The 27,932-nt window shown below is 41.7% G+C and overlaps 1 protein-coding gene across 1 annotated transcript in view; it reads left to right on the plus strand.

Annotated features, from left to right (window-relative positions):
• unc79 (unc-79 homolog, NALCN channel complex subunit) overlaps positions 1-27,725 on the plus strand; it is a gene marked incomplete at both ends in the record, with an annotated part of 89,038 nt that extends 61,313 nt beyond the window's left edge. Inside the window, 24 exons of the mRNA XM_080837810.1 lie at positions 3,084-3,246; positions 4,172-4,321; positions 5,420-5,610; positions 6,720-7,436; positions 7,731-8,274; positions 9,247-9,348; positions 9,699-9,831; positions 11,251-11,403; positions 12,756-12,896; positions 13,291-13,329; positions 13,749-13,861; positions 14,362-14,447; positions 15,337-15,510; positions 15,966-16,034; positions 17,109-17,219; positions 18,836-18,940; positions 19,538-19,615; positions 20,401-20,490; positions 20,591-20,766; positions 22,193-22,376; positions 23,022-23,225; positions 25,979-26,056; positions 26,301-26,342; positions 27,537-27,725. Coding sequence (XP_080693936.1) covers positions 3,084-3,246; positions 4,172-4,321; positions 5,420-5,610; positions 6,720-7,436; positions 7,731-8,274; positions 9,247-9,348; positions 9,699-9,831; positions 11,251-11,403; positions 12,756-12,896; positions 13,291-13,329; positions 13,749-13,861; positions 14,362-14,447; positions 15,337-15,510; positions 15,966-16,034; positions 17,109-17,219; positions 18,836-18,940; positions 19,538-19,615; positions 20,401-20,490; positions 20,591-20,766; positions 22,193-22,376; positions 23,022-23,225; positions 25,979-26,056; positions 26,301-26,342; positions 27,537-27,725 — 4,032 coding nt within the window. The remainder of the gene's footprint in view (positions 1-3,083; positions 3,247-4,171; positions 4,322-5,419; positions 5,611-6,719; positions 7,437-7,730; positions 8,275-9,246; positions 9,349-9,698; positions 9,832-11,250; positions 11,404-12,755; positions 12,897-13,290; positions 13,330-13,748; positions 13,862-14,361; positions 14,448-15,336; positions 15,511-15,965; positions 16,035-17,108; positions 17,220-18,835; positions 18,941-19,537; positions 19,616-20,400; positions 20,491-20,590; positions 20,767-22,192; positions 22,377-23,021; positions 23,226-25,978; positions 26,057-26,300; positions 26,343-27,536) is intronic.
• Between the last annotated feature and the right edge of the window lie 207 nt (positions 27,726-27,932).

Raw genomic sequence — 27,932 nt, forward strand, 5'->3', positions numbered from 1 at the left:
AGTAGTGGGGATAAGTGATTTTCAGTTAGTCTGTAAATTATGAGGGGTGTGTTTAAAGGGAGAATGGTTAACCTTCTGATTGGATGGAGTCGAGAGTAGATAAGGTCAGTTCATAGGTTGAGGAGTTTAACCACTCATATGGGAGGTGGGAGTGTCTGTTGTTATTCTCTACAAGGTACTCAACTCTCTTTAACTGTCATAATTTTTTTTTTTTTGTAGGGTATGTTTACATTTGATTTAAATTAAACCTTTTTTTTACTACATTCCTTTTACTTACATCATATTATTGCTTAAACCTTTTTTTTACTACATTCCTTTTACTTACATCATATTATTGCTTAAACCTTTTTTTTACTACCAGGGGCGGAGTGGCCATCGGGAGGACCGGGATTTTTCCCGGTCGGCCGGTAGGCCAATAATCTCTCGAGAACCAGCCTGCAGGCCGGCCTTTGCAGCCGTCGCATCAAATTCATGAGCGGCCCATTTGAATATACGTGAAATCCTGGTCCCGGGAAAATCTCTAAATTCTCCGAGCATTACAGGATGAAGCAGTCCAACCACTATTTATAGCACTATTTGTCTCTGTACATCACACCTATGGTGTGTGTCAAACTCACTCCCATCAATCCAACCTTCTGATTTTTGTTTAGCCTCATATATTGATGTAATTCTTTTTATTCAGACGCTCCATTACTTTCATGACCACAAATATAAATTGGCCAGCGATTTAATTCGTTTTTTTTTTGTTGAATGTAGAATAGTCGGTGCAAAGCATCATGGGAAATGCGTATCGTTCTGCCTTTATCAAGTGAACCTAGGGAGATAAATTAGCGGCTATCAGGGAGAGATAGCAGGTGAAGCGGGCCTGATGGAGGGACATAAGAGAAAGGAGAAAGGAGGGGGCAAAAAGGCCAGACTGAAAAAGAGGCGGATGCTGGAGGAAAGTGCATCAAAATGTACAAGAATTACGGATTTATTCAACCAGCCGTCAACTAGGTGCGAGTGAGTTGACATGACACATTGTTGCGAATTAGCATAACATGAGCCAATACGGGACGCGATTTGTTCCGTATTTCCATAAGTATATACAAATACACTGTCACTGTCATGTCTGTCACCCACACATCAACTATAAATCTAACAATAATGATCAAAAGCCGCCCGTTTGTTTCTGTAGTTGATGGGAGGTGGAGGGGATGCGGGTTGGGCCAGTTGTGGGCACGTTGTGGGCACGTTATGGGCCGGTGGTGGGCCGGTGCTGTCAGAATTGTCCCGGTGGATTTTTGTGTCCCACTCCGCCCCTGTTTACTACATTCCTTTTACTTACATCATATTATTGCTGAGGTCTTCTAGAATATATAATCAGATATTCCATTTGTTTTTAGTTAAGGGAAATGTACAAAAACATCAAGGCATGTCAGACAACTTAGAAAAGTCTAAAAGGCATTGGACTGTAGAGGGTTTAAGCATTTCACTCTTACCCATCCTGATCTCATTCACACCATACTGACTTTGAGGAGACCATCGCTAAACAAATACACACATAACTGTCAGTCAAGCAATTTCATTTGTATGAGATATTTGGAGACTTCACAACAGGTATTCTTTGTAGTGTTGCTACATTGAATAAAGTCTTGGTAAACGTAGTGTACAGGAACTGTGTTTTGGTTGGTCGAGAGCCTGAGCAGCATCATAGTAAAGCTAGGTCACATGAGCAGAACTTCCAGTAATGCCATAGCCTTTGTGTTTTATATAACTGCCCTTCTTGGGAATAATGAGAGTCTACCTTCTATTTCACACAAGTCACAAGTCTACACATAGATGAACCACATTTCTGACAAGGGAATTCAAGTACTTGCTTGAGCTAGTTAGCTGACTCACCCCATTGCATTGGTTGTTAAAGGTCTGTAAGGGACTCTTGCCAACCCCAATATAATGTTTTGGTAGGGACATAAACCTGACACTGAGTTATAGAGATGTTTGATTGATTGATTGATTGATTGATATCTATTGATTGATTATAGATATTGAGTTATAGAGTTGTTTGAGCTGACACCCCTCCAGTTTCTGCCAGTGTTAGGGTTGTGCCCTAGTGCCCTTCAGCTAGTTCTGATATTATGCCATTATGTATTTATTAAGATGTGTATTTATATTCTATCCATCTGAATCTATTTATTTAAAACTATTACATGTTGTTGTTGTTGTTGTGAAATAGCACTATCAACTCCCGTCAGAAACAACAATTTTTGGATACATTAGTATTTTTTGACAAACAACACAAACTTATCATGGCTGATTACCCACCTGTCCCTGTCCATTTGTCCAGTATCCTTACAGAGAGATGTGTGTGTGTGTGTGTGTGTGTGTGTGTGTGTGTGTGTGTGTGTGTGTGTGTGTGTGTGTGTGTGTGTGTGTGTGTGTGTGTGTGTGTGTGTGTGTGTGTGTGTGTGTGTGTTGTCCAGTATCCTTACAGAGATATGGATGGTTGGTAGGGCATCAATCTGACATCAATCTGAGTTAAAGAGTTGTTTGAGCTGATTGATTGATATCTATTGATCCATTTGTCCAGTATCCTTACAGAGAGATGTGTGTGTGTGTGTGTGTGTGTGTATGTGTGTGTGTGTGTGTGTGTGTGTGTGTGTGTGTGTGTTTGTCCAGTATCCTTACAGAGATATGGATGGTTGGTAGGGCATCAATCTGACATCAATCTGAGTTAAAGAGTTGTTTGAGCTGATTGATTGATATCTATTGATCCATTTGTCCAGTATCCTTACAGAGAGATGTGTGTGTGTGTGTGTGTGTGTGTGTGTGTGTGTGTGTGTGTGTGTGTGTTTGTCCAGTATCCTTACAGAGAGATGTGTGTGTGTTTGTGTGTGTGTGTGTGTGTGTGTGTGTGTGTCTGTGTGTGTGTGTGTTTGTCCAGTATCCTTACAGAGAGATGGATGGTTGGTAGGGCATCAATCTGACATCAATCTGAGTTAAAGAGTTGTTTGAGCTGATTGATTGATATCTATTGATCCATTTGTCCAGTATCCTTACAGAGAGATGTGTGTGTGTGTGTGTGTGTGTGTGTGTTTGTCCAGTATCCGTACAGAGAGATGGACGTAAGCAAAGTGGTGCTGTGCCTGATCCACATCACCATCAACACCCTGAATGCCCAGTACCACAGCTGCAGACCCCACGCCACGGCTGGCCCGCTGTACAGCGATAACTCCAACATTAGCCGCTACAGCGAGAAAGAAAAAGGTAACAACTCCAACATCAGCCGCTATAGCGAGAAAGAAAAAGGTAACAGTTCATAGCACCAGAGCTAATGCTAGTGTGCAATTATAGACAATAATTAAGATGGAAGAAACACTAATATGATTGGAGAACTGGCATTAAAAGAGTAATTCTAAAGAATTTCTAAAGAATTAGAAAAGACCAGAATGGACACTCCAACATCAGCCGCTATAGCGAGAAAGAAAAAGGTAACAACTCCAACATCAGCCGCTATAGCGAGAAAGAAAAAGGTAACAGTTCAAAAATAAAAGACATCCCTTTAGCAACTGTATCAAAGAAGACAAAAAACGCTCACATTTAATAATGTATTCAATCAAATGTTAGCCACATTTCTTGCAGCAATGCTACGCTTCACCACAAGGTGCATTATTTTCTGCTACTTAAATGCCATGGAGTCCATAACTCCACTTACACCAGACTGTCCCATGCGTTACGTTAACGTGTTAACCAACCAAATGGTTACCCTGGTTACCTTGGTATAAGTATCAATTCTTCTGGTGAGCTACATCTGAGTAGACCTTTTGAAGCTGTCATTGCATGCAAAAAAATAAAAATCCTTTTAATCTTTTTAATTTCTTTTAATCTCAGTTTTTTTCCTTTTAATCTTTTAGATTATTTTATATCTCTTATATCTTTTTTTCTCTTTTATTATTTTTATCTTTTATATCTTTTATTGTGTGATGTGCCACTGATTGTATTAGATGTTTTAAATCTTTGCATATTTGAAATGTGTGAAATGTTACTGCTTGTGTTGGATGCTTTTATTTTGTGAATGCTCCTGATTGTGTCTCTATGTAAAGCACTTTGAGCTGCATTTTTTTTGTATGAAAGGTGCTATACAAATAAAGCTTTATTATTATTATTATTATTATATTTGTGTGTGAAACAGAGGAGGACAGTGTGTTTGATGAGTCTGACGTCCATGACACACCAACCGGTGCTTGCAACAAGGAATCCCAGACCTTTTTCGCTCGACTGAAGAGGATCGGAGGCAATAAGTCAGTCAAGTACCAGCCCGTGGAGATCACCACACAGAAGAGTGAGCTGGATTTGCATTTGATTTCATGGATGAATTATGATGTTGTTGTTACATCACTCACAATATTTTCATTCTAGTTGACCAATCAGTGTATGCTAACTTTCTACTTCAGAGAGCACCTCCCTTCCTAACTGGCACCTTGGCTTAACTTGCACTCAAGCAGTGACAGGCCCGCACTTGAAAAAAATAAGCAGTATTTATTGTTACACCAGGTTTTATTGCTCTTAGCTTGATTGTTTTCTCCCTTGTACGTCACTTTGGACAAAAGCGTCTGCTAAATGACTAAATGTAAATGTAAATGTAAATGTACTACCATACGCCAGCATGGCAACATTGGATTACTTGCACCCTTGGTTGCAGTTGTCCTCTTCAAAACCGCCATCAAACATTCATTGGTTTTATGAAGTTGAAATACATTACAATTGAGTGAAATAACTAATTTCATGGGAACTTAATGCAGACCTTAAAGCCCCATTATGCAACAATTATACTTCAGGATTAGGGTTAGGATAAGCAGTTTAACCTTAAAATAACAGCTTTAAAAAAATTGGGGCGCTACAATGACTTTTAATATGGAGAATCGCCTCCGTGCCATTGCCATACCAGGGTCTATAGGCATATAACTGCGTTCTGTAGTTTTGCCTGCCGCAGCCCGCCGACCTGAATTGTTTACTTTCTGCCGATCTAGTAAGTAGCTTATTTGCTGCTTGCTTTGTCTTATGTTGCACTTGCTTGATGTTTGACAGTGTAAGGACAGCCATTGAGTAACTAGTTTGTCATAATGTCAAAGTCAGCACATTTCAAGAGATTTCGTTAGTTTTAGCTGCTAGTGATCCGTTGTGCTGCTTTAACCACCTCTCAAGCCTCTCTCCTTCTTGTGCTCTTTCTCACACTGCTCCTCTGTACTACAGGTGAAATGGAGCTGACAGAGTATCACAGTGTGTGTGTGTTTGTGTTTGTGTTTGTGTGTGTGTGTGTGTGTGTGTGTGTGTGTGTGTGTGTGTGTGAGTGAGTGAGTGTGTGTGTGTGTGTGTGTGTGTGTGTGAGTGTGAGTGTGTGTGTGTGTGCTCTGTCTCACACTGCTCCTCTGTGCTACAGGTGACATGGAGCTGTCAGACCTTTGCGAGGACTCTGTTCCCCACTGTGTTCGTGAGGAAAGCAGCAGGAAGAAGCGACTGCAGGCCATGCACAAACAAAAGTCTCTAGACATCTCTAACACGGACTCCATCATCTACAATCTGGATGAGCACCGCCGTAAATCGTGTATCGACCGCTGTGATCTCCACAAGGTTTGTGGTCAAAATGACTTACAGACAACTCGAGTGGTACTGCAGATTTATTAATGATATCGGGAGCATTGTTACAAGCAATCCATGTTCATGAAATGTCCAACAACAATGCCCACACATCTCTGGGCAAACCCATCTCTTATACCTAAAACCCCTCCCTCGGACTATTACACTGTGGCCTCCTTGCCTCCCCAAAGATAAGAATATTTACATAGGATCCCCTTACCCCCAAAGCCCTGGGTGCCACTCTGTGCTCATATAGACCTTACACAACAGGTCAGACAGAATACATGGCCACACTAAGTTACCAATTCAATTCATGTTATACTATGGAATCCTATACTAACCTAATGAATTAATTAAATGAGAAACATATATTTTTTATCCCACATTCCCCCCTTGTGGTACTATAGTACCACACCTAGAGAAACTATATGTATCATCATTACATTTGATTACTAGCCTTAAACACACATAATAGCAAAACATGGTTACAAATTACTTCCTCCAAGTTATATAATTATTGAAATGTAACTCCATATTATACAGAGAAAATAAAAGAAATAACAATTACTCATGGAAATTAAAATAACAACATGAAATTCCAATTGCCTATCTATCATTTAAACCAGGTTTTTTCAAAATAGGGTCAGACTCATTGTACACTTCTGTTACTACCATATTTCATGTTATAGTATGGAATACTATACTACCCTAATGAATTAAATGAGAAACATATACATTTATGTTATAGTATGGAATACTATACTAACCTAATGAATTAAATGAGAAACATATACATTTATGTTATAGTATGGAATCCTATACTAACCTAATGAATTAAATGAGAAACATATACATTTATGTTATAGTATGGAATCCTATACTAACCTAATGAATTAAATGAGAAACATATACATTTATGTTATAGTATGGAATCCTATACTAACCTAATGAATTAAATGAGGAACATATACATTTATGTTATAGTATGGAATTCTATACTAACCTAATGAATTAAATGAGAAACATATACCTTTATGTTATAGTATGGAATACTATACTAACCTAATGAATTAAATGAGGAACATATACCTTTTATTCTACAGGTTCTCCACAAGGTTCACCCACCTCCTCCTGCGCCTCCTCCCTCCTCTGTGTCCTCCTCCTCCACAGCCGTGGGCCAACATCCTCCCAGCCAGCGGCGTCAGAGAGAGGTCTCTTCCAGCAGCTTCTGGACAGATAAAGAGGAAGCGGCATCCAAACCCTATTCCCTTTCTCCCTGTCATGGAAATTCCCAGTCTGACTTCTTGCAGCCCATCATCCCAGAGTTGAGGCTAAGCTGCACGGATACGCCGGAAGACAAGCAGCAGTTGCCTCAGACACAACCCATGCATCAGGCTACACAGCAGGGCACAGGCATGCAGCATCAGGCTGGAAGATCATGGCAGTTGGAGGACTCTCCTGTTTCTAGAGCTGCCTCACAAAGCAAGGAAGATCCTGACCTCATCGACCTCTCGTCAGACTGCACCTCCATCGCAGACAAGAACTCCGTTCTCTCCATGTCTGACAGCGACTCGCTGGTGTTTGAGCCGCTTCCCGCGCTCTGCATCGTTGAGAGTGACGAGGAGTTTGAGACGGCACAAACTAAAGTCAGCCTCCAGTGTGTCTCCCTCACAGCCAGGAGGAACTCAAACGCTGCTCACCTCTCCCCCACTGTGTGGCTCAATGTGGACGACTGCTGTAGGACTCGAGCAGGAAGTACCAGCCACAGCCCCAGCTCCAGCAGCTCAGCCCCATGCCCTCTAATGGCTCCCAGTCTGAAGACCTCTCCCGTAACCAGCCCTCTAATGGCTCCCAGCCTGAAGACCTCTCCCTTGAGCAGCCCTCTCATGGCTCCCAGCCTGAAGACCTCTCCCTTGAGCAGCCCTCTCATGGCTCCCAGCCTGAAGACCTCTCCCTTGAGCAGCCCTCTCATGGCTCCCAGCCTGAAGACCTCTCCCTTGAGCAGCCCTCTGATGGCTCCCAGCCTGAAGACCTCTCCCTTGAGCAGCCCTCTCATGGCTCCCAGCCTGAAGACCTCTCCCTTGAGCAGCCCTCTCATGGCTCCCAGCCTGAAGACCTCTCCCTTGAGCAGCCCTGTGGGGTCCTTGGAGCTCTCAGAATTCCCTCCGAGCTTGCTGTCGGGACAAGAGAGTCCCATGACTCTGAGACAGAAGCGAGAGCTGTTCAGGAAGGCGCCCCGTGTGCCTCCTGTCACCTCTCTGTATGACTCCCAGCAGGAGCCGGATCACCACGGCAACCCTAACCCTAACCCTGATCACCACGGCAACAGCAGCCGAGGCCCCAGCCCGGCGGGCAGGAACATCATCCTCAGCATCCCAGCGGACCCACACACACACACACACACCACACACACACTAGAGTCTTCAGACCCGCTCAGTGAGGACAACGAGTTTGAGGACAATGATGATTACATTGATGATGATGAAGCAGACAGTGATCCGAAGTGCGAAGAGGACAATGATGAGGCAGAGTTCAAAATCCAGATTGTGCCTCGACAACGAAAGCAGAGAAAGATTGCTGTGAGTGCCATTCAGAGGGAGTATCTGGATATCTCCTTCAACACCCTGGACAAGCTGGGGGAACAGGCATCTGACTCAGGTATAGCACAGAGTCATTCACAAGTGGCATGCGTATTTGCAAAACACATTGCGTTTGTTTGAGAGCTGTGATTGCCGATCTTAGTGCATGTGTTTTCATTAGGCATTTGTAATACATTGTCTTTTGTTTGCAAATCACATAATATTTCTTAAACACATTCAGTTAGTTTGTAGTAGTCCCCCCAGGATTTTGTGATAGTGCTGCTTTTGTGGGGGATTTTGTTTCTCATTATAACTTACTCCAAATATAGGCTAATAATAAACAAGTTTATAAGGGGTACAAAATCACAAGCATCATACATAGAGTAGCTATCTATATATATAAATTGTTGTGTGTGTTTTTATGTTTTACATTTCATGTGCTCATTGTAGATGTGTTATCTGATACTCAGAATGTAATTTCAGCAAAATTAGAATGTTATTGAATACTTTCACAACCATACTCAGAAGGTAATTTCATCAATACTAGAATGTTATTTAATGTATTTCATCTCAATATCAAATATATCCCATTATCTTTTGTATAAAACACCATTTTAATTTCAACCATGTAACCATCAATCACTAAAGAGAAAGATGGTCTGAGATAGATGTTCAATTTCCTTCCATATCATTCAGTTTTCACCATCACACAAGTCCTCTCTCTGTCCTATGGCTTGCTGGGGACCTGGTTTTGGTTGAAGTGCAAAAAGGGAATTAAGGGAATTGAGTTAGATGCCAAAAGATTTAGTTTCCCAATATGTTTTGCTTGCTTAGTTTGGCTTATTCACTATTTAATATTATTCACTTTGCTCTGGATATGGAATATCCTGAAAAGGATTCAATGGTTACAATAGTCCCTCTGGCATTACTCCACACCACAAGGTGGCGCTCTCTGAGGACTGCGGTAGAAAGAATGTTCTATACCAGTAGAACCACTCACCTCTTAACACTTCTACCTGTGAGGCTATCACTTGTGTTCCATGTCTTCCAGATCCCAAAACTCTTTCCACACTGGAGAGGCCCCTGGGATCCGCCTCAGCCCCGACCCTAGAGGCGGCGCACCCTGAAACCAGCAACCGCTCTTCAGTGTCAAGTAGGATCTCCACTCACCACCACACACACGCACGCACGCACGCACGCACGCACGCACGCACGCACGCACGCACGCACACACACACACACACACATCAAAAAGTGTGACTCCTCATGTTGTGTCTTTTAAATATTATGTACAGTTTTACATAGTGTGTTCTCACCTACAATTTAACATTACGTAAATAAAATAGTTGTGTTCATGTTATTAACTCGTATAATGCAATCGCTGTTGACTTGTGTTCAGCCACTCTGGCACATGGACAACCATGATACTGAATACTGAATTCAATGGAATTGTTTGTTGTTCTTTGTGTGTGCCTTCGTGTGACTCTCTGCTTGTCTCTGCAGCTCAGTACAGGCAAGTGAAGCGTGGCTCACTGGGTGCCCTGACGATGAGTCAGCTGATGAAGAAACAACTAGAGCATCAGTCCAGCGCCCCCCACAACATCAGCACCTGGGAGGCTGGTAAAACTCTTTATTCATTTATATAGCGCCATAACAATGCAATTGCCTCTAGGCGCTTTACAGAGCCCAGAGCCTGGACCCCCTTAGTGCAAGCACAATGGCAACATGGGCAAGAAAAAACGTCCTGTTAGTCAGGAAGAAACCTTAAGCAGAACCACGGCACATAAGGGGGCACCCATCTGCTTGAGGTCAGCCTGGTGGAGATAGGAAGGGGGGGAGGGGGAGGGAAACAACAGGGGTTGTACACAGCCAGTATTTGGTAGATGTACGTAATATAAATACAGACATCCGGTGGTAAATACATGATACAGGCAAGACCAGTTTACTGTACTCATAGGGTTACTGTTACAGGGGTAAGGGATGTAGGGACAGAGAAACATTTCAGTGGTTGCAATAATGTATATTGTATATAAATGCTAGCATAGGGTATGGGGTAGAGTAAGTGTACGGCAGTGCAGTGGCGGTGGGTGCAATTTGCCGAGGGTTTCTCCAGGTAGACCAGGTGGAGAGACTACAGCAGCGTCCCATGGCGGAGATAGTCTAGATTAGGAGGGAAAGAAAAGGAACAGAGTGAGTGGGTAGAGTTTGGCTGTCCATATGCGTAGATGAGGAGTGGTGGGGGTGAGGAGCAATGTTTCCACTTTCATCAGCAATTGGAACATGCTATAAATCATGTATGGCCCTGCAAGACTACTGTTGCGCTGCTAGCTAGCAGTATGTACATTCTCGAAGTCGAAAGTCCTCTCTATGGCAGAAGTGACACACACACAGTGAAGTTAGGTTACACACTAACCCGGAGCAGTGAGCTGCCTTTGGCGGCGCCCGGGGAGCAGTGATCGGGGTTAGGTGCCTTACTCAAGGGCACTTCAGCCGTGGATGTGGGTATGGGAGAGCAGTGGTCTACCACTTTCCCCGCCCACATTTTTCCTACTGGTCGGGAATTGAACCAGCCACCCTACGGTTTCCGGCCTGAAACCCTAACCAGTAGGTCATGGCTGCCCCATAATCATGTCCCAGGTATTTATTGTCTTAAATAACTTGTGTACTAGCTAGCTCACTTCATCATTCAAACAGAGAAAAACACATAACATTATAGACATTACCCTGGAGACTAACATTATAACTCCAGCTGCCGCTGTGGGGACACTCAAAGACTGTGAAGTCGTGTGCAGATATGAAATGGAAATGAGCCCTAGTGACTAGTGACTGTTTATGGCAGAGATAGTGACACACACACACTCTGAATTATATCTCTGCATTTTACCCATCCAGGGTAGTGATACACACAGTGAAGCACACTAACCCGGAGCAGTGAGCTGCTTTTGAGCGTGTGCAGATATTTCGATAGAGAATAGAGTGCAAAGCAGGAAATGGGCTCCAGGCTTAGTGAAGTATCTTTGATCATATTACCAGCCAACAGAACTTAAATTCATAGAATTTTAAAATCCATTCCTGTGTCTCTTCTCTGCGTAGGTTTTCCAGGTCAGACCAACAAGACTAGCCTGCTGTCAGCTCCCAGCTCAGTCAGCATGTTTGTACCTGCCCCCGAGGAGTTCACCGATGACCAGCCTACCACCATGACCGACAGGTAGAGCACTAAATGCCCTTAACATGATACATCTAACCTCCTACTCCTAACCCTAACCCTACCACCATGACCGACCGGTATAGCACTCAATGCCCTTAACATGATACATCTAACCTCCTACTCCTAACCCTCACCCTACCACCATGACCGACCGGTATAGCACTCAATGCCCTTAACATGATACATCTAACCTCCTACTACACAACCAAGTTAACCACTCAGCCACTTTTGAGGGAGTCTGACATGCCTGACATTATGTAATTCATCTATCTTAACAACATCCAAAAGTGCTTTGTGTGCTTATATTCAGCACATCAGTCAATATTCTGAGAGCAGTAAGAATGTCAATTTTTTGGTAATAAAGAAACATTCTGAGGAGCTGTATAATAACAGAGGTTAATGGACATTCTAAAGAGTGTGTCTCAGGCATTAAACCAAGCTGTGGTATAACAAAGCCATAACACCTACCAATGGGTCGTATAAAGAGTATATGACAAATTAAAATGTGTTTAGCCTGACATGAAGCAGAGAGCTAAGGCATCGGTATAAGTATGTGTGTATTTGCCAGGTGTCGAGACTGTGGTGCTGTATTGGAAGAGTATGATGAGGAGACACTGGGCTTAGCTGTGACAGTTCTATCCATGTTCATTTATCTAGTATAAGTATGTGTGTATTTGAAAGTGAAAGTGAAAGTCCTCTCTATTTGCCAGGTGTCGAGACTGCGGTGCTGTATTGGAAGAGTATGATGAGGAGACACTGGGCTTAGATGTCGTGGTTCTGTCCATGTTCATTCATCTAGTATAAGTGTGTGTGTATTTGCCGGGTGTCGAAACTGTGGTGCTGTATTGGAAGAGTATGATGAGGAGACACTGGGCTTAGATGTCGTGGTTCTGTCCATGTTCATTCATGTAGTATAAGTATGTTTGTATTTGCCAGGTGTCGAGACTGTGGTGCTGTATTGGAAGAGTATGATGAGGAGACACTGGGCTTAGCTGTGACGGTTCTGTCCATGTTCATTCATCTAGTATAAGTATGTATGTATTTGAAAGTGAAAGTGAAAGTGAAAGTCCTCTCTATTTGCCAGGTGTCGAGACTGCGGTGCTGTATTGGAAGAGTATGATGAGGAGACACTGGGCGGTTCTGTCCATGTTCATTCATCTAGTATAAGTATGTGTGTATTTGAAAGTGAAAGTGAAAGTGAAAGTCCTCTCTATTTGCCAGGTGTCGAGACTGCGGTGCTGTATTGGAAGAGTATGATGAGGAGATACTGGGCGGTTCTGTCCATGTTCCTTCATCTAGTATAAGTATGTGTGTATTTGAAAGTGAAAGTGAAAGTCCTCTCTATTTGCCAGGTGTCGAGACTGTGGTGCTGTATTGGAAGAGTATGATGAGGAGACACTGGGCTTAGCTGTGACGGTTCTCTCCATGTTCATTCATCTGAGCCCTGATCTGGCTGCTCCCCTTCTTCTGGATATCCTACAGTCTGTCGGCAGGTAAACAAACAATCATCACTAAGCATCAGGTAGCTATCACCCACACACCTGACACAAACAAACCTTACCGTTAGAGAACATGAATCATCTCTGAGCATCAGGTAGCTATCGCACACCTGACACAAACAAACCTTACCATTAGAGAACATCAATCATCTGTGAGCATCAGGTAGCTATCACCCACACACCTGACACAAACAAACCTTACCGTTAGAGAACATGAATCATCTCTGAGCATCAGGTAGCTATCACACACACACCTGACACAAACAAACCTTACCGTTAGAGAACATCAATCATCTGTGAGCATCAGGTAGCTATCACACACACACCTGACACAAACAAACCTTACCGTTAGAGAACATCAATCATTTGTTTCTTTTCACACACTTAGGTTGGCCTCCAGCACTAACTTCTCTGGGCAAGCAGAGAGGTATGTTGTATACTTTTATATAATATTTATATAATTCGTCTATAGTTTGCTATTTTGTCTATTTATTTTATCTATTTATTTATTTTATTTCTTATTCAATTAAAAAAAAAAAAAAATTGATGATAATGTATATAGATCATTGATAACTATTCCCACTACCCTGCTGCTTTGGCAATTGAATTTCCGGCTCGGGATTAATAAAGGTTTCCTATCCTACTTTCATTTTCTGATGATCAGTGATAATGCCATATGTGTATGTCTTCAATAAATATGTAGTAGGATGTAGTATGTTTTCTGTGTGAGTATATGTTTAATGTGGATTTTGATGTCTCTATATTTCTAGGGTTATATAGTATGCTAATGTAATATAGTATACTAGTATATATAGTATGCTAATATCTATATGTCTGTGTTTATAGTATGCTGATCCCGGGTAATGCTGCTGGGGTTGCCAAACAGTTCCTGCGTTGTGTGTTACACCAGCTCGCTCCTAACGGCATCCTGCCACAGCTGTTCCAGAGCAACATTAAAGGTACATTTGGCCACAAATACTACAGATGTTGTCACGTACATTTACAAACACATCGCCAAGGTTTTATATACCTCTGTAAAATAGTTGACTGGTTGAGGCAGGCAGGCAAACGACGTTGTTGCTCAGCGAAAAATAGTGGTCCTGGTATTAGCCAGTTCCTGCCTAGTAACTAATCTTAACCAATCAATATACTAGAATTACATTGTCAACCCATTGTTTTTTGAGTCAACATTCTAGAATTGCATTGTCAACCCATCGTTTTTTGAGTCAACATTCTAGAATTGCATTGTCAACCCATCGTTTTTTGAGTCAACATTCTAGAATTGCATTGTCAACCCATTGTTTTTTGAGTCAACATTCTAGAATTGCATTGTCAACCCATCGTTTTTTGAGTCAACCCATCGTCTACCCACAGTTGTCACGTACATTTACACACACGTACACACACCCTAATATAGATAATCATCCAGATTAATTCAGCCTGTACGTTTGGTCATCAGATGGAAGTTTCCTACGGACTGTAGCCACCTCCCTTATTGACTTCAATGAATTGAGTTCTGTGGCTGCTCTTAATCAGCTTTTGGAGGTAAGACTACGCAAGCTTTACGCATTTTTTCTTACTTGTTATGCTTACACTTTGAAACTAGTCATATGAGCATCTAAGTATTGTAATATTATATGTGTTTATCAAAATATGTTATTTTGAAATAGATTCATTTTTAAACAGCTTGAATTGGATAATGGCTGATATCTAGCAACTGTGAAGTGTGACACGTTTCTGACTGCAGCTATCTACTAGAGCAGGATTTTTCAACTAGTTTTGTCCCAGGGACCACCATTCTGACTAAAAAGTAATCCGCGTCCCACTGATGTGCTCGCTTGCACGTGCGTGCGTGGAGAGAGGAGAGACGTGTCAGTGTGAAATCTGGGCATGGTAAAGTCCACACAGCCTGTCTATTCGTGGTGAAATGGTAGACAGCTACAGTCTTATATCATTATCTGATTCAAGCCTTGACCTGTACTTATTCTTCAAGTACACCAGTGTAGAAAAAACACTCTCACACAGGTAGATAGTTGGAAATGGCAAAATACACCTCATTGCTTTTGCAGAAAGCTCTGGACTTTTTAAAGAACTTAAGACATATGAAAATATCAATAGTACTCAATAGGCTTGGTATTCAAGAAAACGTGATGCGTTAGCAAAACCTATGGTGCGGCACGCCATTTAAGCATTTGTAGGTGCGCTTTAAAGTATTCTCTTATCTCTTATCTGCTATGAAACAACATATTATTATAAACAAACTAATAACAAAATAACATGAATTATAGTATCATGGTTTATTAGTCAAGCTATACATATGTTAACTACTGAGGTGGTCTGATTATAGTATGTCTTTCCCTACTGTTACAGTATCAGGGTTTATTACTCAAGCCATACATATGATATCTACTGAAGTTCTTCCTCTTTTATCCAGGGTCTCAATAACAAGAAGAACCTCCCAGCGGGCAGTACCATGCTCCATTGCCTGGAGAATATAGCGGCCTATATGGAGGCCCTGCCCATGGATGTCCCTAGCAACCTGTGGACCTCCATCTGCAGCCACTTCCAGACATTCTTGACCAAACTACCTGCAGTGCTTCCTCTCAAGGTATCACATGATGGTATTATGCACTCATCCATGACTGTCCATACGCATCAACATCTTGATTTATTCTATTATTCTAACTTGCACCTTTCACTTTACAGTTTTCCATTGTTTGCACTACAGTAATATTGCACTACCTGATACCAGGCACATTTGTCTTTAGGTTAGTATAGGTCTATTAGGTTAGTTTAGGTTACTACATGTGTATTATATGTTTAGCAGATGGTATTGTATGTTTATTTTGTAGATTTTGTAGATTTATTATATGGTTATTATTATATGTGAAATTTATGTTCAGAGTACTTATATGTTATGTTATGTTATTTTACGTTATGCTATGGTACGTTGTTGTGCGGTGTCTTGTCCTAAGAATTTCAATGCCCAGTCTGACTCTGTTTTTCTGTGTAAATGACAAATAAATACTTGAACTTGAACTTACCAACTTCTATCTGTTGTAGTGTCCACTGGATTCAGCCCTCAGGGTGATGATCTGCTTGCTGAAGATTCCAGCCACCAGTGTCACCAGGGTGAGTGTGGAATATTGTAATCATTTGATGGTTTCAGTCAGTGTGTGTGTGTGTGTGTGTGTGTGTGTGTGTGTGTGTGTGTGTGTGTGTGTGTGTGTGTTTGTGTGTGTGTGTGTGTCTGTGTGTGTGTGTGTTACCTCTGCTGTTTCAGTCATCTCAAGCACTTAAGAATCGTGTCTGTATTTGAAACAAATTTCACCTTGGGATTTCATTATGTTGTTTGTGCTTGGCTAGTGCATCTTACAATGAGCGGGGTTAAATATATATCAGACAACACGGCCCTGTGACTTTATTTTTGCAAATGATTTGTACTATACATATTTCACAAGTAACTGAATAGCAAACACATGAGACATAGTGGGTTTTAAATTGGTTCTCAGTTGGGCACCCAACAGCATTTGACCTAAACGTGGGCAAACTAAGGACTTAGGGGACCCTAAGGACCCAACTCATTTTGGGTGCAAATGTAAGCCTGATTGTGGGGCATTCACCTCAGGTGTGGGTCCTTTTGAGCATTACCACTCCAGCTGCTGATCTGATTTGAGTGACGATTATTTCTGCATCAGTCAAGTTTATCTTCTCTTAAATGCAGAGGTTAATTTCAGAGTGTGTGTGTCTACACCACCTCTGCCATAGAGAGGACTTTCACTTTCACTTTCACTTTCACTTTCAGTCAAGTTTATCTTGAGGGAGCCACGCCTCAACAATCAATCTACTGCTTACAGGGGTTGCAGTCCTTCCAGGGTTGTTACATATTGTCACCTTGGACACAGAACAAAACAAGAATGGGAGCATTCAGAGAATGCAAACCTCCGCTTTGTGACCTTGACCTTTGACCTTGACATCTGAAAATCGAATCAATTATTGCCATTATATTACCCAATCTTTATAACGGAAGAACCTTAATAAGCCCCTCCTCTCCTAATTTTCATTGTTTTTTCCAACTCCATTAAAAGCCAATAGCAAGCAGCCCACAATATTTGATTGTTTGTGCTTTTGTTGCCAGTGAACTGCTTAAAATGCAATGTTGATGGACAGACTGTAATCCCGACCTTCGGCTTTTCTCTTTGGCAGGGTCTTCTGGAACCCTTTTCTAAGCTGCTCAGCTTTGTCATCCAGTATAGTGTCTTTAGCCTCTCCTACCTGGTGGAGCTCTGTGGACTTTGCTACAAAACATTCAACAAGGTTAGTACTTCTGGTATACAGGGCTGTCTGAGAAACACAAATTGACCAACGCAGTTTCACCACATGCTAATGTTTGTATCTTTGACATGATTTATCCTCTTAACTTCAGTTTCAGTTTCAGTTTGTTTATTTGTTGAAGAGGGACAGTGTACATTAATAAACATTAAAATGTAAATGCACCCAATTGTAGCCAAAAGGCTAGTTTCCATTGGCAGTCCCCCTGCCAGAGTGTATATGGCTAAACAACTTAAAAAGGCTGAACCTATAGTAGGTTTCACCTTTTCCTCTTAAGGAGAATTATGTCAGGTGGTACTTTTGTTAAGTGTAGTGGCTTAGCACAATGTAAACCTGAACAAGTTCAGAGTACTTATCAGTTTCTCTACTTTAACTCATACCAACAAATAGTAAAACCAAAGTTAACATTTTAGTTTTATTCTATAAATTACTGACAACATTTCTACCAAATTTCAAATAAAAATATTGTCAGTTAGAGCATTTATTTGCAGAAAAATGACAATTGGTCAAAATAGCAAAATAAATGGAATGTTTTCAGATCTCGAATAATGCAAAGAAAACAAGTTCATATAGATTCTTAAACTACACAATACTAATGCTTTAACTAAGGAAGAGATCAGAAATCAATATCTGGAAATACTGCATCTTTTTTGCAAATAATGCTCTAAATGACAGTATTTTTATTTGAAATTCAGTAGAAATGTTGTCAGTAGTTTATAGAAAGAAACAAAAGTGTTAATTTTACTCAAACACATACCAATAAATAGTAAAAAAAGAAAAACTGATAATTTTTTAAAAGTGGTCTCTTAATTTTTTCCGCGGCTGTATTTTTTTTAAGTAAACTTAACTTAAAAATTATACATCGGCTATACTGATTTATACACAGCTAATTCTATTAATAAGAACCCTTAGTGTACATTAAGATCCTCCATATGTTGTATGACCGTTATATTTGTATGCTGGCATTGCTCCATACCTTACTTTGACCCTTTCCACACTCTGTACCCATTATGTTTGCCAGTTGTACATCTGACACATGTATGCCAATATTATTTATGTCTGAGGTATTTGCTTGATTCTATGTTTGGGTTATGTGCCTGCTTTTTCAATTCCAATAATGGCAACTCCTTCATGATACCGCCCTAATCTCACCCAGAGCAGAGGACTGTGTAGTTCATAAACACATAAATACAGTACCAGTCTTTATTCACATTGAGAGATAAATATGTACTATATTAAAAAATATATAAAATATAAAAAAACAGTGGTTCTTAACCTGGGTTTGATCGAACCCCAGGGGCTCGTTGAGTCACTCTCAGGGGTTTGGCAGGAGTCAAGACACACACAGTATAGCCTAGTTCACACTAGCAATGTCGGGTCGTTTTTTTACATACCTACGTTTTGAAGAAATCATATCTAATTTTTCAAATACAAAGGGTTCGGCGAATGCACTGATGAAGCTTGCAGGGTTCAGTACCTCCAATAGGGTTAAGAACCACTGATATGAAATGTAATATGTACTATGAAACACAATATCCTTACAGTCTTTAAACTACTGTTTAAGTTAACATTTTTTCAACATTCTTATTCCCTCATTTTAGGAGAGGGACAAGTCGTATATGTCTCGCATTGTTGTGCTAGAGTTACTTCAAGCATTAAAGTTCAAGTCTCCCCTCCCTGACACCAATCTGCTGTTGCTTGTCCAGGTAATGTCTCTGGTCACCTCTCCCCTTGTTGTTCTTATGTTTACTATCTGGAGATGAATCCGGCCCAGTGTCCGTATCAATATCATCAATATTCATGGAGATGGCCTAAAGGACCCTTTAATGCAGTGTTTCCGTATCAATATCATCAGTAGTCATAGAGATGGCCTAAGAGTCACTTTAATGCAGTGTTTCCGTATCAATATCATCAATATTCATGGAGATGGCCTAAAGGTCCCTTTAATGCAGTGTTTCCGTATCAATATCATCAGTAGTCATGGAGATGGCCTAAGCCTCACTTTAATGCAGTGTTTCCGTATCAATATCATCAGTAGTCATGGAGATGGCCTAAGCCTCACTTTAATGCAGTGTTTCCGTATCAATATCATCAGTAGTCATGGAGATGGCCTAAGCCTCACTTTAATGCAGTGTTTCCGTATCAATATCATCAGTAGTCATGGAGATGGCCTAAGCGTCACTCTAATGCATTGCTGCATGAACAAGTTTGCTTCAGAGACAGCAACAGTACTGACAGTTATGTCTGTGTGTGTGTGTGTGTGTGTGTGTGTGTGTGTGTGTGTGTCTGTGTTTGTCCATAAGTTTGTTTGCACAGACCTTGGCACCCGGCTTGCAGAGTCGACTATCCTGCAGAAACACATGATCTCCTCCCTCCCTGTGGTGAGTCCACTGGTGTGTGTGAGTGTGTGAGTGTGTGTGTGTGTGTGTGTGTGTGTGTGTGTGTGTGTGTGTGTGTGTGTGTGTGTGTGTGTGTGTGTGTGTGTGTGTGTGTGTGTGAGTGAGTGTGGTGAGCCCACTGGTCCTGTTTCCAACACTCATTTACAGAGCAATGTTTCCTCACAGACAGTTCAGTCTAGTTTATTTGTTGAAGAGGGACAGTTTACATTAATAAACATCAAAATGTAAATATACCCAATTGTAGCCAAAAGGCTAGTTTCTATTGGCAGTCCCCAAGTGTTAATGGCTAAACAACTTAACGACGATGATTTCAACCACCCCTGTCATTGGTTCTTTCTATCTAACCCTAACCCTAACCACCCCTGTCATGTGATCTTTCTATCTAACCCTAACCCTAACCACCCCTGTCATGTGATCTTTCTATCTAACCCTAACCCTAACCACCCCTGTCATGTGATCTTTCTATCTATCCCTAACCCTAACCACCCCTGTCATGTGATCTTTCTATCTAACCCTAACCCTAACCACCCCTGTCATGTGATCTTTCTATCTAACCCTAACCCTAACCACCCCTGTCATGTGATCTTTCTATCTAACCCTAACCCTAACCACCCCTGTCATGTGATCTTTCTATCTATCCCTAACCCTAACCACCCCTGTCATGTGATCTTTCTATCTAACCCTAACCCTAACCACCCCTGTCATGTGATCTTTCTATCTTACCCTAACCCTAACCACCCCTGTCATGTGATCTTTCCTTCTCTAAGTGTACCACTGCTGCCATGGAGTGCATGAGGCAGTACCTGAGTGAAATACTGGACTTCATAGCGGACATGCACACTCTGACCAAATTAAAGGTAACCTCTCTCCCCTTTCATACTTAGACAGACATTTCTGATACTCAGCTTCTGTGAAGGTAGTCTTGCCTTCATCATGTAACATATTCTTAATTTTCAGAGCCATATGAAGGCTTGTTGCCAGCCTCTTCATGAAGATACTTTTGGCGGGAATTTGAAGGTGGGTTTGGCCCAGGTTGCGGCCATGGAGATAAGCAAGGGCAATCACCGTGACAACAAGGCTGTGGTCCGACACTTGCCATGGCTATACCATCCACCATCAGCCTTGCAGCAGGGGTGAGAGACATCAGTCTTACCTATTCACTAACGTATGTGTACATGTGCTAGCATGCACTTCAGTAAATATGATTCAAAAGACACAGCAAGAAACCACGAATATCGGTATCAACACAAGAATGGGAGCATTCAGAGAATGCAAACCTCCCCCTTGTGACCTTGACCTTTGACCTTGACATCTGAAAATCTAATCAATTATTGCCATTATATTACCCAATCTCCCCACAAAGTTTGAAGGAAATCGGTCCATGCGTTTCTGCGTAATCCTGCTGACAAACAAACAAACAAACAGACAAACAAACATACAGGGGTGAAAACATAACCTCCTTGGCGGAGCTAATTAATGTTATAATGTGCCAGCTGTGTGGAACTAGAGACGATGGATCTGCAAGCAGTAACATGGTGGGACCATACTGAGCATTCCACCATCAGTGACACGACTTATAAAGTAATGCTTTAAGATTGGCCTGCCCAAATGTTTTAAGATTGGCCTGCCCAAATGTTTTAAGATTGGCCTGCCCAAATGTTTTAAGATTGGCCTGCCCAAATGTTCTTCTGTTCAATATGCTCCACCAGAGAAGAGTGAATATAGGTGTCATCTGAATGGTTAACGTAAAGCGACCATCTGGAGGGACTTTCTAAGCATTTCTTTCTTCCTCTCTCATCGTTCTCCTCTCTCTCTCTCTCTCTCCCTCTCTCTTCGTTCTCCTCTCTCTCTCCCTCTCCCTCTCTCATCGTTCTCCTCTCTCTTTCCCTCTCCCTCTCTCATCGTTCTCCTCTCTCTCTCTCTCTCTCTCTCGATCTCTCTCATCTCTCTCTCTCCCTCTCTCCTCTCTCTCTCTCTCTCCCTCTCTTTCTCTCTCTCTCTCTCTCTCTCCTCCACAGGCCAAAGGAGTTCATTGAGTGTGTGTCCCATATCCTAACCCTAACTCAGTCTCTCTCTCTCTCTCTCTCTCCCTCTCTCATCGTTCTCTCTCTCTCTCTCTCTCTCTCCTCTCTCCCACAGGCCAAAGGAGTTCATTGAGTGTGTGTCCCATATCCTAACCCTAACTCAGTCTCTCTCTCTCTCTCTCTCTCTCTCTCTCTCTCTCTCTCTCTCTCTCTCTCCCTCTCCCTCTCTCATCGTTCTCTCTCTCTCTCCCTCTCCCTCTCTCATCGTTCTCTCTCTCTCTCTCTCTCTCTCCTCTCTCCCACAGGCCAAAGGAGTTCATTGAGTGTGTGTCCCATATCCTAACCCTAACTCAGTCTCTCTCTCTCTCTCTCTCTCTCTCTCCCTCTCCCTCTCTCGTCGTTCTCTCTCTCTCTCTCTCTCTCTCTCTCTCTCTCTCTCTCTCCTCTCTCCCACAGGCCAAAGGAGTTCATTGAGTGCGTGTCCCATATCCTAACCCTAACTCAGTCTCTCTCTCTCTCTCTCTCTCTCCCACAGGCCAAAGGAGTTCATTGAGTGTGTGTCCCATATCCGTCAGCTGTCCTGGCTGCTGCTTGGCTCCCTCACCCACTGTGCCCTGCATCAGGGCTCCACGTGCTGCATGCCCATCCCACTGGACGCCGGCTCACAGATCGCTGACCACCTCATCGTCATCCTCATTGGCTTCCCAGAGCAGTCCAAAGTATGTCCACAATTATAAAACAATTGGGTTCTATCGCATAATTTATAGGTTATTCGTCAACATACCAACAGTTACGGGACTTTTCACAGCTAATAATAAATCACTCCCAGAACAGTCCAAAGTATATCAACAAAGATACATAATAATAAACTTTATCACAGGCTCAAGGCCCACATGGAAGATGTACAATACATATAATCAATAAATGACATATAAATATACATACATACATACAATCATAAGTCATATAAATCATCACCTCATCATCATCCTGATTGGCTTCCCAGAACAGTCCAAAGTATATCTTTATATATAGCTTTAATTATTATGCACTTTACACCATACATCCTTTATCCAGCACTGTACATAGCTGAATTGTATTGTTGGTAATGTCTGTACATATTGTATATATTGTTTGTAATTATTGTAAATATGTGAGAGCTGCAAGATCCCAGAATTTCCCCACGGGATTAATAAAGTATTTATCTATCTATCTTTCTATCTATCTATCTATCAACAAAGATACATAGTCAACATTTAAGATATCTTGAAGAGAGTGCAGACAGGCTCATCGCCTCTGATTTGTACTTAACTTCACTTCCCCTCCATGCCTCTATGTGGCGCTGTCTCTCTCTCCCTCCACAGACCTCAGTGCTGCACATGTGCTCCCTGTTCCACGCCTTCATGTTCGCACAGCTGTGGACCGTGTACTGTGAGCAGGCCGCCGCCACCCCGTCCCTTCAGAACCAGAACCTGACGGAGTATTCCTCCGGTGCCATCCTCACGGGCCTAGAGTTCTGGAGCCGAGTCACACCCAGCATTCTGCAGCTCATGGCCCACAACAAAGTGGTGAGGAGGGAGATGTTTACACCCTGGCGGCTTCCTGTTACGCCCCCTGGTGGCTCGGAGTAGGCCATAAGTCACGCACATAAACATTTACACCCTGGCTTCCCACACACACACACACACACACACACACACACACACACACACACACACACACACACACACACACACACACACACATCCATAAACATTTACACCGCGGCTTCCCAGTGCATAAGTCACACAAAAACAAATAAAGTGAATTTGTTAACTTGTATATGCCATTTGCATTTCATAATCAAAACCTGTTAATAGTTGTTAGATTGTTGAGACTATGGCATGAGTAAATAATATAACCGTTCTTCACAATATTTAATTAAAATAAGTCAGGTGTGTGGCTGGCATGACACACACACACACACACACACACACACACACACACACACACACACACACACACACAGTCTCGTGTGTGGCTGGCATGACACAATTGTAACTCCTTGCTCCGACCAACGCTCCTCCTAAGTAATCACAGGCAGAAAATGAAACAGCATTAAAGGTTGGCAGTATGGTCCTTTAACGAACTAGTTTAAACACACACACACACACACACACACACACACACACATACACACACACACACACACACACACACACACACACACACACACACACATACACACACACACACACACACACACACAGAAACAGCATTAAAGGTTGGCAGTATGGTCATTTAACGAACTAGTTTAAAAACACACACACACACACACACACACACACACACACACACACACACACACACAGAAACAGCATTAAAGGGTGGCAGTATGGTCCTTTAACAAACTAGTTTAACACACACACACACACACACACACACACACACACACACACACACACACACACACACACACACACACACATACACACACACACACACACACACACACACACACACACAGACACACACACACACACACACACACACACACACACACACACACACACACACACACACATCCATAAACATTTACACCACGGCTTCCCAGTGCATAAGTCACACAAAAACAAATAAAGTGAATTTGTTAACTTGTATATGCCATTTGCATTTCATAATCAAAACCTGTTAATAGTTGTTAGATTGTTGAGACTATGGCATGAGTAAATAATATAACCGTTCTTCACAATATTTAATTAAAATAAGTCAGGTGTGTGGCTGGCATGACACACACACACACACACACACACACACACACACACACACACACACACACACACACACACACACACACACAGTCTCGTGTGTGGCTGGCATGACACAATTGTAACTCCTTGCTCCGACCAACGCTCCTCCTAAGTAATCACAGGCAGAAAATGAAACAGCATTAAAGGTTGGCAGTATGGTCCTTTAGCGAACTAGTTTAAACACACACACACACACACACACACACACACACATACACACACACACACACACACACACACACACACACACACACACACACACACACACATACACACACACACACACACACACACACAGAAACAGCATTAAAGGTTGGCAGTATGGTCATTTAACGAACTAGTTTAAAAACACACACACACACACACACACACACACACAGAAACAGCATTAAAGGTTGGCAGTATGGTCCTTTAACGAACTAGTTTAAACACACACACACACACACACACACACACACACACACACACACACACACATACACACACACACACACACACACACACACACACACAGACACACACACACACACACACACACACACACACACACACATCCATAAACATTTACACCACGGCTTCAACTTGTATATGCCATTTGCATTTCATAATCAAAACCTGTTAATAGTTGTTTGATTGTTGAGACTATGGCATGAGTAAATAATATAACCGTTCTTCACAATATTTAATTAAAATAAGTCAGTTGTGTGGCTGGCATGACACACACACACACACACACACACACACACACACACACACACACACACACACACACACACAGAAACAGCATTAAAGGTATGTCATTATGTCAGTATGGTCATTAAATGAACTAGTTTAAACACACACACACACACACACACACACACACACACACACACACACACACACACACACACACACAGTCTCGTGTGTGGCTGGCATGACACAATTGTAACTCCTTGCTCCGACCAACGCTCCTCCTAAGTAATCACAGGCAGAAAATGAAACAGCATTAAAGGTTGGCAGTATGGTCATTTAACGAACTAGTTTAAAAACACACACACACACACACACACACACACACACACACAGAAACAGCATTAAAGGTTGGCAGTCATTTAACGTGTCTCTGTGGTCAAAATTACTTACAGACAACTGGAGTGGTACTGCAGATTTATTAACGATATCGGGAGCATTGTTACAAGCAATCCATGTTCATGAAATGTCCCACAACAATGCCCATCAGTCTCTGGGCAAACTCATGTCTTATACCTAAAACCCCTCCCTCGGACTAATACACTGTGGCCACCTTGTCCTCCACTATAGATAAGATTATTGACATAGGATCCCCTTACCCCAAGCCTTGAGTAACTATCTTAGCTCATCAAACCTTACCCAACAGGTCAGGCAGAATACATGGCCACACTAAGTTACCAATTCAATTTATGTTATCCTATGGAATCCTATACTAACCTCCCTAATTAAATGTGAAACATATATTTTTTATCCCACATCTCTATATCGTTCTCCAAAATAACTCTTTTACGAACCCCCAGATGGTGGAGATGGTGTGCCTGCACGTGATCAGCCTGATGGAAGCTCTCCAAGAGTGCAACTCCACCATATTTGTTAAAGTGAGTTTATCTATGATCTATGATCTATTGCTTTTTAAAGTGAGTTTATCTATGATCTATTGCTTTTTAAAGTGAGTTTATCTATTATCTATGATCTATTGCTTTTTAAAGTGAGTTTATCTATGATCTATTGCTTTTTGTTTCAGTATAAGAAAAATACCCGTATGTATTATTTTTTTGTGACATGGTTAAAATAAATTCTTAGCTATGTTAAATGTTCTGTTGGTGTCATCTCTTTTCTCAGCTCATCCCCATGTGGCTACCAATGATCCAGTCCAACCTGAAGGTAACATTCCCATGGTGTGATCTATCTAGTCAGTCAAATTAGCTTCAGATCATTTGAATTCAACCCATTTTAAATAGATGAAATCTGGTCTGCAACAGCTCCTTTCATTTGAATTCAGCCCATTTTAATAAGATGAAATCTAATCTGCAACAGCTCCTTTCATTTGAATTCAACCCATTTTAATTAGATGAAATCTAATCTGTAACAGCTCCTTTCATTTGAATTCAACCCATTTTAATAAGATGAAATCTAATCTGTAACAGCTCCTTTCATTTGAATTCAACCCATTTTAATAAGATGAAATCTAATCTGTAACAGCTCCTTTCATTTGAATTCAACCCATTTTAATAAGATGAAATCTAATCTGTAACAGCTCCTTTCATTTGAATTCAACCCATTTAAATAAGATGGAATCTGAATCGTAACAGCTCCTTTCATTTGAATTCAGCCCATTTAAATAAGATGGAATCTGATCGGTAACAGCTCCTTTTATTTGAATTCAGCCCATTTTAATTAGATGAAATCTGATCTGCAACAGCTCCTTTCATTTTAATAAGATGAAGTCTGATCTTTAACTGCTCCTTTCATTTGAATTCAGCCCATTTTAATAAGATGAAGTCTGATCGGTAACAGCTCCTTTTATTTGAATTCAGCCCATTTTAATAAGATGAAATCTAATCTGTAACAGCTCCTTTTATTTGAATTCAACCCATTTTAATTAGATGAAATCTGATCTTTAACTGCTCCTTTTATTTGAATTCAACTCATTTAAAGAAGATGGAATCTGATCGGTAACAGCTCCTTTCATTTTAATAAGATGAAATCTGATCTGCAACAGCTCCTTTCATTTTAATAAGATGAAATCTGATCTGTAACCGCTCCTTTTATTTGAATTCAACCCATTTTAATAAGATGAAATCTGATCTTTAACGGCTCCTTTTAATGTTTTCATTTGAATTCAACCCATTTTAATAAGATGAAATCTGATCTTTAATGGCTCCTTTCATTTTAATAAGATGAAATCTGATCTTTAACGGCTCCTTTTAATGTTTTCATTTGAATTCAACCCATTTTAATGAGATGAAGTCTGATCTTTAACGGCTCCTTTTAATGTTTTCATTTGAATTCAACCCATTTTAATTAGATGAAGTCTGATCTTTAACAGCTCCTTTTATGTTCTCCTCCACTTCCCAGCACCTCTCTGCAGGTCTCCACCTGCGGCTTCAGGCCATCCAGAACCGGGTCAGCTACCAGTGCTTCCAGGGCCAGGGCTCTGGGTCCCAGCCACAGGCGCTGCGCAAGTGGCTCCAATGCACTCAGTTCAAAATGGCCCAGGTAGAGATCCAGTCGTCTGAGGCTGCCTCCCAGTTCTATCCCATGTGACCTGTAGAGATCTAGTCGTCTGAGGCGGCCTCCCAGTTCTATCCCATGTGACCCGTAGAGATCCAGTCGTCTGAGGCTGCCTCCCAGTGACCCGTAGAGATCCAGGCTGCCTCCCAGTTCTATCCCATGTGACCTGTAGAGATCTAGTCGTCTGAGGCGGCCTCCCAGTTCTATCCCATGTGACCCGTAGAGATCCAGGCTGCCTCC

Source organism: Sprattus sprattus (genome assembly GCF_963457725.1).
Source record: "Sprattus sprattus genome assembly, chromosome: 4".
Lineage (NCBI taxonomy): Eukaryota > Metazoa > Chordata > Actinopteri > Clupeiformes > Clupeidae > Sprattus > Sprattus sprattus.